This window comes from Musa acuminata, chromosome BXJ3-10 (assembly GCF_036884655.1).
Source record: "Musa acuminata AAA Group cultivar baxijiao chromosome BXJ3-10, Cavendish_Baxijiao_AAA, whole genome shotgun sequence".
Lineage (NCBI taxonomy): Eukaryota > Viridiplantae > Streptophyta > Magnoliopsida > Zingiberales > Musaceae > Musa > Musa acuminata.
In genome coordinates, this window is record NC_088358.1 from 17040041 (window position 1) to 17051646 (window position 11606).

At 38.1% G+C, this 11606-nt stretch overlaps 1 protein-coding gene across 2 annotated transcripts; it reads left to right on the forward strand.

Moving 5' to 3' along the window:
- Positions 1-3506: 3506 nt before the first annotated feature.
- On the forward strand, positions 3507-10793 carry LOC135582036 (digalactosyldiacylglycerol synthase 2, chloroplastic-like). 2 transcript variants are annotated; one of them, XM_065169687.1, is made up of 6 exons: positions 3531-3665; positions 3782-3842; positions 5220-5588; positions 5869-6135; positions 9551-9903; positions 10136-10793. In XM_065169687.1, the coding sequence occupies exons 3-6, from the start codon at positions 5307-5309 to the stop codon at positions 10644-10646; spliced, it is 1413 nt and encodes a 470-aa protein (XP_065025759.1). In that variant the 5' UTR covers positions 3531-3665; positions 3782-3842; positions 5220-5306; the 3' UTR covers positions 10647-10793. The 2 variants fall into 2 exon arrangements, with proteins under 2 accessions (XP_065025758.1, XP_065025759.1); XM_065169686.1 differs by lacking the exon at positions 3782-3842 and having other exon boundaries at positions 3507-3665.
- The last annotated feature ends 813 nt before the right edge of the window (positions 10794-11606 follow it).

The window sequence follows — 11606 nt, forward strand, 5'->3', positions numbered from 1 at the left end:
TCTTTAGAGTAAACATAAGTGGCACCCTTAGGTTAGCTAGTGACACATATCCACTATTTTTTTTTTAACTTAAATCTGAATCTTTCATAAATTATATCAAACTTCTAATATTTACTCTTAGGTCCTTAGCCATAAACTTTTAATATAATACTATTTAATATAAAATAATTATTAAATAATCCTTATTTTTACAAACAAACCTTTTACTAAATTTTCAAAAATGGGGGATGTTACAAGGTAGGACCTTTAATAAAGGTGGTTGGATTTTAATGAGAGCTACTCACAAATCCGATTCTGCCTCTTCTATGAATGTGACCCTTATTAGCAAGGATTATGTTCAAGGATTTGCTATCAACCTTAAACTTTTCTAGAGTTTCTTTGAGTAGCAAGTTTTCCTTCTCAAGTGTCTCTAAGTGTTCACACTTAGTACATGGAGGCAATGAAAGATTATCATGCTTAAGTTTTTTAATTTTATTATTTAAAAGGGTATACTCCTTTTTTAAAACATTATAGTTTTTGCTCATTATTCTACATTCATCGAACAAATCATGAAAAGTACTTAAAAGCTTATTGAAAGATAAATTTACATCTAATGAACCACTTACCTTATCTCTGATGGCCATTAGTATGTAGTTGGTGATTTCCTTATTGCTTTATTCTTCGTCTTCGGAATCACTTGAATCATCCCACATTACTTTGATTATCTTCTTCTTCTTTGGTTATTTCTTCTTCACTAGGGGACATTCACTTTTGAAATGTTTTGACTTCTTACATTCGTAGCATATAACTTATTCTTTCTTGGGTTCAATTTTATTTTTAATATTATTTTTAGATTTATTTCTTTTTATAAATTGTTTGAACTTTCCTCCAAGTGATCTTCATCAGTTCTTAGTGTCATATCCTTCCTATTTTTTGAAAGGTTATTCTCAAGCTCTTTATGAGCATTGTAAGTCATCTCATAGGTCATTAATGACCTAATAAGTTATTCGAGGGAGAAATTATTTAAATCATTGGCATCTTGAATGACTGTTACTTTAGAGTCACAACTCTTTGGAAAGGATCTCAATATTTTATTAACGAGTTCAATTTTAGAAAAACTTTTACTAAGCGCTTTTAGACCATTGATGATATCCGTAAACAAGGTATACATATCTCTAATAGTCTCACTTGGTTTCATCCGAAACAATTCATAAGAATGGACTAAAAGATTTATTTTGGACTTCTTTACTCTATTAGTGCCTTCATGAGTGATTTTGAGTGTGTGTCAAATATCGAAAGCTGTTTCACAAATAGACACTCGATTGAACTCATTTTTATCTAAAGCACAAAATAAGGCATTCATAGCCTTGGCATTTAAAGAGAAAGTTTTCTTCTCCAACTCATTCCAATCATTTATTGAAGAGAAGGCTTTTGAAAGTTGTTTTTCACAATATTTCATAACTCAAAATCCATAGAAATTAGAAAAATCCTCGTTCTAGTTTTCCAATAGGTGTAGTCTATCCCATTGAACATAGGTGAACATGTGATTGAGTGACCCTCTTGGTTGCTGGCAAACGTCATCTCTCTTGGATTTCAAACCAAAATGAGAGCGACACTAAAAGGGGGGGTGAATTTGTACAACAGATAAAAATGATAAATTTAAATAATTTTAAAAAACTTCATATGATGAAACTCTTAGTTCGACGTAAACCATTTTGAAAAGACGTTTGACTCGAATAAGTTTGTAAGTGAGTATAGAGGAGGGGATTGGATAGTTTGCAATGAAGTAAAGTAGAATGCAACAAAAGTAAAGTACGTACCAAGAAGAGAACACACCAATTTTATAGTGGTTCGGTCATCTGACCTACATCCATTACCGACACCTCCTCAAATGAGGTCATCGATTTCCACTATTGAAGGGCAAAGATCAATCACCCATTTACAGAACTTTCACAAGTGAACTCTCAACTTTTGCAAGCTATTTCACTATAGTTTTGGTTCGGTTCTTATCACTTCTCTGTGCTTTACTAGTTGAGAAGTAAGGGATAGTTATAGCTCTCAATTGGAATAAGAATTAAAGTTAAAAAGTATCACATCCCCGATTTTTGGGGTACTAGCGGTACCATCGCCATTATTGGATGGTACTACCATTTGCAGGCTAACACTGGGCGGTACCACCATCTAGTCCGATGATACTACCGCTTGATAGAGCCTCGGAGACTAGGCCTGGCGGTACCACCTCTGACAGGGCGGTACCACTGCCTGATAGCCTTTATGGTTGGCGATACCACCGCCCAAACCTCCTGGGAGGCTAAGCCTTATGTGGTTCCACCGCCCACCCTAGGCGGTGTCACTGCCTGGTAAGGCTCCAAGTGGCTGAGTGGGCTTTCTATCCGACCCAACTCAGCCATGTTTTGAGTCCAATTGGCCCCTAACTAAGCTAGTGAGATTACCTCCCATTCCTAACCATAATTATGTGCTAACTTTGATTTTTAAGATATACACTAAACAAAACAAGTCCGGTAAGTCTAAGTTTCTTCCAACGAACTTCCGATGATCTCTCGGTAATCTTCTAATGGACTCCTGACAGGCTCCTAGACTTTACAATGATCTTCTTGACGATTTTTGACGAGCCTTGACTTCTCAACCAATTTCAGTGGTACTTTCGACGAACCTCCGAACTTCCGACAAACTCTCAAACTCCTAATGAATTCTCGATCTTGATTCCGACACTTCATTTTGCTTTATGCCTTGATCGCTATCGTAGTTAATCATGCACACTTTTATCAATATATAGATTTGATCAAATAATTTATCAATTGATTTCATATCAAAATTTGAGATTCAACAAGTTAAAACTTAAATTGACTTTATAGATGAATGTGCTATTATTAATCTTGGCTTAAGATTTGAATTAACTTATAAGAGTTTGATGATAAATATATTATTATAAAATTGGATTTAAGTATTTTAAGTTTAATCACTGAGATCCAATGAAGTTAGTCGGATAATTATCCCATCAAATATAAATAATTATTTTATTATTTAAAAAAATTAATAAAAATTAACAAAATATGAATCGATTATGAAACATCACTTAATCGTTTTTTACAAAGAATAAACGATGAAGATAAGATTTTACGATAAGCTATTAAGATCTTTACTAGCTAAGTTATTATTTTTGAAAATACATATCTTAAATTTTAAATTTTTACCATTAAATTATTTTTTTAAAAGGGTTAATTGTGGAAGAGAATCCATCCACGTGGGCTAAACCTCTCGGCGTCTACGTTTACCTTGGAATAGACCCTCATGTGTTACCACACAAACCAACTGAACTAGCGGGCCCAGATGTCGACCTTGGGTCCCTCGTCCTCGTCATGACAGCAAAGCAACACGAGATCAACGCCAAAATTAGGTTCATATATCAGTTTCTTTCACCCGAACAATGTACCTGCCTTTTGATTGGAGAATACTTGAACTCGCCGCTCGATCGAAAGCCAAACGTTGGGCAGAGCCCTTTCTTTCTTAACTTTGTATGGGAGCGTATCGTACCGGTATGTTTCTGGTTTCCGTCGTCTCCTTCCTCATCCTTCGTTCCGCTCCGTTTTCCCTATCGTTCGGCGACTTCCTCCGCACCCCCCCTCTCTCTCTCTCTCGCTGTGTCAGAAGCAGATGCAGCAGAGGTAATCTCTTCCCTTTTATTCTTCGTATATTCTCTTCTAATACTTCGAGGTCAAATCCGTAGCGTATTGAATCTTTGGAACCCTTTGATTCGTTTCTTTGCTGCGCCGGTATGAAGAATCGAGCAACTCCATGTACGATCCCTCTTTCTCTCTCTGCCAGAAGCAGATGTAGGAGAGGTAATCTCTCCGCTTTTGATCCGTTGCCTTTTTTCAAGCGTTTCGATGCCCTTCGAGGTTGTATCCTTATCAGATTCTAGGATTGAGTTTGAATCTTTGGAACCCTAATTCGTACCTTTGCTGCGCCGATCTGAAGAATCGAGCAGTTCCATCTGTGGTTTTTGTTTGATTTGTCGTCGTTGATGCCTTTTCGTGTCGACTTGTAAGAACTCTTCTTTGGCATTGGTCGTGGCAGGTATAGGAATGTTCACGCAAGTTTGGTACTACGAAATGACATTTAGTTTCCTGAGAAAATTGCTATTCCCATTAATTTGGGGCCGGAAAAGATGTTAAGTGTGTGCGAAAACAATGATTTTGATGCGTCCCTTGATTTTGTATATAGGAGATCAATCATTCCATGATTGTTCCTTTTCTTATCTTTGTTGCCAGATCTTATGGCACCCTAATGATGATGTGTGTAAACCCTCATTTTGTTCTCTCATTCTGAATTGCTGCTTTGGATTACCATAAAAGATTACATGTCGTGCCTCAACTAGTATATAAAACTTCCTTCAGCTTCCAATATTGGTGTTATATCAAATCGATCATATTAGACTTTTTTATGGTGAAAGGGTGAACAAGCTCGAGGACTTTGTTGCCTTGGTAACTGGTCTTGTTTCTTAGCCATGAAAATTTGATCAGCTTGCTTCCTAGCTGGCAATTCAACAACTCCGGTTATATAATTCTATGGATATGGAATTTAACTGGTTTTTATTTATTCAAATCCCTGCCCTTGAAACTTCTTCTGGGGGAAAAGCTGAAGATCCCTCTCAGATTTAAGATTTTGGCATGGTTGGTTCACTGTGGTCGAACATATACTGAAGATATTCTTACCAAAAGAGGCATCACCATCGGTGAACTCTGTGTTCTCTGTAACACATAGATAGATAGGCAAGGAGGGCCAGATCTGTTGCCAACCCAATCCAGCTAAACAATGCTTGGTGTTTACCCTTGACATCTTGACAATTGGGTTGGACAATGTTTCTTGCAAGTTAAGAATAAGATGGAATGGTACTGCTGCATGTCACAAGATTTTATTTAGTTGGACTGAAAAGTGTATCTTTGAGACCAAGACTTTTGTGATTGAGCTTCTGATTTTCTAAGCTTTCCTGTATCAATAATCCGAAAGGGCTTAATATAACCTCCTGTTGTGATCTTCTTCTTCACTCTGTTTGCTCCCCCTTCTCTCCTATGTTTCTCTTTTTCTTGTTTATTTTTTTTTTTTTTAAATAAAATCCAGGGGATTATTCTTTAGACATCTTCTTATGGTGCAAATGGGTTTTGGTGTACGTGGGTTCTCTTTTCGTAACAATGCTTCTTTCTCTTGTTGAAATGCAGCTTGGGCATTGGGTTTTTACTTGGCTGCATTGGCAACAGTGTTTGAATGACTGACATGACATTCATTAAGTGATATCTAGCGATTTGATGGCTCAGAAGCAGCATATTGCGATTTTCACAACTGCAAGTCTACCATGGATGACTGGAACTGCTGTCAACCCTTTGTTTCGTGCTGCTTATCTGGCAAAGGATTCTGACTGGGACGTCACTCTGGTAATTCCTTGGCTGTCATTGAAGGACCAAGCATTGGTATATCCAAATAAAATCACATTTAGTTCACTCGTGGAGCACGAAGCCTATGTTCATTGGTGGCTCAAAGAGAAGGCTGATGTTATTTCAGGATTTAAGATCACATTTTATCCTGGAAAGGTAATATACGCAGAAGAAAATCATGAACCTTTACTTTCATTATATATATTTTGGTGGATTGCATAATTGTCATCAACTACAATAATTTAAGGGTTGTCGTTATTGAAAATATTAAACGTACCCTACAGGCCTTCTTTTCACTGTACTTCATGTTTCCAATTTAAGCTGTCAAATGCTGATTGAGTGGCTCAATCTAAGTTTCAGCCATGGTATACAAATAGTAGTACATTACTCTTTTTACTTAATTAAGAACTTGCATGTTATTTATCTAAAATTGCAGTTCTCAAAGGAGAAAAGGAGCATTCTACCTGTTGGGGACATCACCGAGACAATTCCTGATGAAGTGGCAGATATTGCTATCCTTGAGGAGCCAGAACATCTTACATGGTACCATCATGGACGGAGATGGAAAACCAAGTTCCGGAAAGTGATAGGTGTTGTTCATACCAATTACTTGGAATATGTGAAGAGAGAGAAAAATGGACAGATACAAGCTTTTCTCTTGAAATATGTCAACAGTTGGGTTATTCAGATCTATTGCCACAAGGTTAGCGTGTTGCAAGAGTCATGCCTATCCTTCAAGTTCTTGTTGTTTCTGTTAGAACTTTCAATACATTGCTAGAATCATGCATGTCCATTTAACTGTTGCATGGCAATTTTTCCTTTGACTAACTGAAAAAGTGAATCCTATCACAAACAAATGATTGTAAGCTGTGGCATATAGAGCTATCTTAGCTATGGATGGTAGTCTAAAATCAGTGGCATTTACTACCATAATACTGATCATGATTTATATCACCAAAAGCTGAGAAGTCAATCATCATCAAGTTTTGGTTAAGCCTAGTTCAAACACAAATTTCTCAAGTTACAGAAACAGTTTAATGGATTTGATGTCAGCCCTTTTTCAACATACTCTTTTGGCAATAACTATTACTTGCAAACAAGAAGAAAACTTTGTTCACTAGACCTTGTTGAGCTTTGACACCTATCTGCTGGTCATAAAACTGGAATCGGGTTTTGGATTGATCAGCGGCAATTAGGTCGATATCAGTCATTTTGACTGAGTGACATCTGTGGGATCATATTTTGCTGGGAAAATAATTTAAAATTAAAAAATGGGAACCTAATGACATGTGATGACATGAAACTTCATGAGCATCCTTAAATTTACCATAACAAGAAGTGTATTCGTTGCCATGATAAAATTCACTAATAACATACAAGAAACTAAAATAATGAAACTAACAATGAGAGTAATATTAAGATGTTTTGCTAAGCAAGGTTCGTCATACCGTAGTGTATTGCTCGGTACGGGTAGTACATATCGATCCGACAAGAGACCGATATACGCGGTACATCGGTGTGCCCCCATGTACCATATGTCGGTATGGCTCGGTATAGTTCGGTTTGTATCGTATGAATAATTGATCGATACTATCACATTCTGAAATTTTTTTTTTTTTTCATATCTTTCCACACATTCAGGCCAAGTAGATAAACATCACTTTATTCATCATTCATAAACATTTATTACAATTCATTTATTCATCAGATCACAAATAGAAAAATAAACATAGTGATGTTAACTTCAAGAATCATCCAAGTGGCTCTACCTAGCGGTAGAGGAAGGTCCACTCTCCACTGGAATCCGATTTAGTACTAGAGGGAGGCTGCTCTAAAAATCAAAAACAAAGAAAATTCAGCAACGCTGAGTAGGAACCTCAAACATCAACTCAAAATGAATACATAATCAAAATTCAATCAATCATCCCATTGGCGTATATCAAATACCCGAAGGAGCACTCCCCCAATAGCGGATGGAGAGGCTTTATCCTACAGGATGAGTTTGTGTTCTCCCAACAGCGGATGGAGGCAAACTCATATCGCACTCCCAACAGCGGATGGAGTGGTGTCCCTCACCCGCCAAAGTGGGGACACGTTCCTCCAAATAGCAGATGGAGGAACCGTCCAGCCGCCATGTCTGACGGCCCGCTAATCCCTGAAGAGAATCTTCCTACCTGCTCTCGGCAGGAAAATAACATAATCTCACACTGGTCATGTCCATATCGGGATGAAATAACACATTTAAAATATCTCTTTCAAATATCATTAATATCAAATAATACAAATTAGCCATCAATTGATTTGAACTCTAGTTCAATTGATCCAATTGAACTCGATTTACTAGAACCTAACTGAACCGATCTCTAATCCTCATTTAACTGGTCTAGAACCACCCTAGACTAGTATAATTTGGACTAGATTAGGTTCAATTTAGGATAAACTGACTTGAATAAGTCAATCAATTCGGAATCACCTTGAATCGATCTAGACTAATCAAGCCTAGTTTAGTTCAATCAATATTTAAGCTTAAATCCAACAATAATATTGGGCTAGATTGGGTCAGCCCATCTACTGGTCATGTACATTACACATAACTAGGCATGCATCATACAAAGCTGGCCCAGCCTTGGCCCATGGACTGGTCAAGTGCGTCGCATGTGATCGCCCATGATGGTTGGGCTGGGTTAGCCTACGGGCCAAGGCTTGACCCATGGGTTGGGCCTGGCCTGTGAGTAATTTCAGTCCAATTTCATACCATAACATATATATTCACTTTCGTCAGCGTGGTGTAACTCCTCGATCCTCCTGCTACTAGGCTCGACTAGGTGAAGAACGAATGAGAGAAATCCCTCCCCTTAAATAGGAGGAGGTGAGCCTCCATTAAAAGAATTTTATTTTTATTTTTATATTTATTTAATATAAATTATTTCTATTTAATATACTAACAAATATGATATCATCCTATTTGGAATGCTTAATAGTTATTTTCTAATTCGTATTAGCAAACAAGGAAATAGATTAAGATTTCCTAAATTACAATGACAAGTAAAGAAAAAAATTTAATTTCTAACTTAAATATTTGATTTGATTACAGATACATCGGTAAGGACTAATAAAGCGAACCATGTTGCTGAGTGTCTTAAATGATGGTTATAGTGACAAACCTAAACACTGTTCATTATAAATCACTGTTTGCCAAAGAGCATCCCAAAAGTATCTAAGTATCTAACGGGAAATCATAAACATTTCCTGAATTTAAAACCATTTACTATCTGAAGTATCTGTCACGTACCCAAGAAGCATTATACAGGCTGTTCATGTTAAACTTATCAGTTTTTGTGGAACCTTACCGAATTTAGACTAATGAAAATTTCTAGGATAGGCAGTTAGAAAAATATAGCCGTGGTGGATAGGCAACTATTTCTGTGGGCTTAAATGGTCATGTAACCTTGTACCAGATGTCATAAATATAACTACATAATCGATCTGGATGGAGGGAATTTGGTCATAGGTCGATATAATCATATAACTAGTAGAATCGGATGAATGCTGTCTTTCTCGAAGTCATGATGTTATAGGCTTGTTCTTGGCATTTATTTGTATGGCATATTGCAAGCTGGATACGTGCTTCTCCCATATCAGAAGATATCTGGACTCTAGAATTGTTCTTCATGCTAGTACATGCTTCTTATTTTTGCTAGTGGTTTGTCCATTTTTGTTCTTTGTCAGCATTATCCATGCTGCCCAGCATTATCTAAATGATCTTGGATCATTTTATATTATTGAACATAGGAAGAACCAAAGAGTGGATGATGACTTGAAGTATGCATAGGTTTTATGTTAATAGATAATTGGGATTAAAATTCATGGGGAGTTTCCGAGTGCACAGAAGGAAAAAACTAGCACTTACTAAGACAAATTAATATCATGGGACAAGGTTAAGTGGGAACTTCCTGTGACATGGCTAGTTGTTTTTCTGGGTTTCTGCATGTTGTCACCACATCAACTTATATAGAATTCTGTATGTAGACATTTGTCCTAATTAAATTGCTGATTTATCATACTCAAATTTTTCCTCTTACAAACCATCCGCTTACCTAACATTTATGTTATTACAGGTTGTGAGATTATCAGCTGCCACCCAAGATCTCCCAAGGTCCATCATCTGTAATGTCCACGGTGTAAACCCCAAATTCCTCGAGGTTGGGCAAATGAAGCATGGGTTAATAGTAGAGGGAGGTCAAAAGGCCTTTTCCAAGGGTTCCTACTTTATTGGGAAGATGGTTTGGAGTAAAGCCTATACTGAACTCCTCCAACTACTCTCACAGCACCAAAACGAGCTTTCTGATTTACAAGTAGACTTTTATGGAAACGGAGAAGACTTTGATGACATTCAAAAATCTTTCAGTAAATTGACTCTGGGTGTAAGAATTTATCCTGGCCATGATCATGTGGATTCTCTATTTCATGAGTAAGCCCTCAAAACCTTATTTGCATCGCATGTGGCTTCTTCTTGTCAACTTATTTGTGTTCGTCCAGACTGAATATATTAAACTTTGCGAGTAAATTTTTTCGAGTGAACGTGTTAATTTTATTCGGTTGTTATTTTATATATCCTCCAATAAGTTGAGAAATAAGCTTATTGAAAATACCCAGTTCTCTATGTATTTGTTGATCTTACATTTGTATTCCTGTTGTTTCAGCTACAAGGTGTTTATTAATCCGAGCACCACAGATGTGGTTTGCACGACAACAGCAGAAGCTCTTGCGATGGGAAAGATTGTCATCTGTGCCAACCACCCTTCGAATGAATTCTTCAGGCAGTTTCCAAATTGCCACATGTACAATACCAGCAATGAGTTTGTGCAATTAACTCTTAGAGCTCTAGTCGAAGAGCCTCTTCCCCTTACAGATGATCTTAGGCATGCACTGTCCTGGGAGGCAGCCACAGAGAGATTTGTCGAGGCCGCAGAGCTAAATGAGGTCATCCGAGAGAAAACGCTTTTCTCTCCCAAGCCTTCAATGCAAATGCCGTCTGATGACTGGAGGAAGAGTGTAGAGGAAGCATCCGCATTCTTGCACAATACCATTTCCGGGATTGAGGTCGCACGCTGTGCCTTTGGTGCGATACCGGAGACTCTGCAACCTGATGAGCAACTCTGCAAGGAGCTCGGCTTGGATTTCACGGAACATAAGATGTTTTTCAGACATTAAATCTGCTGGTTCTTCTTACACTTGTGTCCAAATTACTTGTGTGCAAATTGTAACACGGCCTAGCATTCTTGCACTCGGATGTATCATCACTCTTGCAAATTATCACGGAGTTGCTAAAACCCAACATGTTTCTTACTTACACCTTTAGCTCGATTCATCTGGATTGCTGTGCTTCTTAATTATGGTCTCAAGTCTCTCATTACAGAACTGTTGCAAGATGCTGTAACTGAACAATTGAGCATGCTGAGTGAGTCATCACTTGCATTTGGGTAGTTTGTTTTTGCTTTTCATGTTTCCATGTATATCATGAAGGGAATATAGGGTGATAAATTTTGATAGGTCCAGCCAACGTAATTGTATATGGGAGGACAATATACGGTGTAATCCATTTTAATTTCGCTCACTATAACTAAGCTAAGCTAAGCTAAGCTGGCTGGCTGGCACTTAGTTTGTACAACAAATTAATGTGATGAGCTGCAGTTGCTACTCGCAAATGTTTCGGCCGACTGAATCAGCCCTGACGACTTTTCAGGGATATGGGGGCCCTTTGTATGTTCTCCAGGGCTGGCTGATCCAGTCTGCGCTCGCCTCGGTCTAACCGCGGTGGTGGTTCGTTAGGCTCCAATCCTTTTCCTTTGCGGCATTCATCGGACTGCCGTCGTCGTCGTCGTCGCCAAGACGCCATCATCATCTCTCCCACATCAGATCGGATCAAGAAACGACCGATGAACTCCCAACTCCTTCTCATCTCATCACATCACCCAGCGCACGCGTCCAACTGGTTCGACCGGTTTCGATCTTATGTACGCTGGACTACCTAAAAGTCGACGGCATTCAGACAATCAGATTTGACTTCTCTCTCCCATCACTCTTCTGTTGCATCTGCGGCTCATCATATTGACTTCTCTCTCCCATCACTCGAGTAAGGCAACCTCGTCACATCGCACGAGTCCTCCTCGA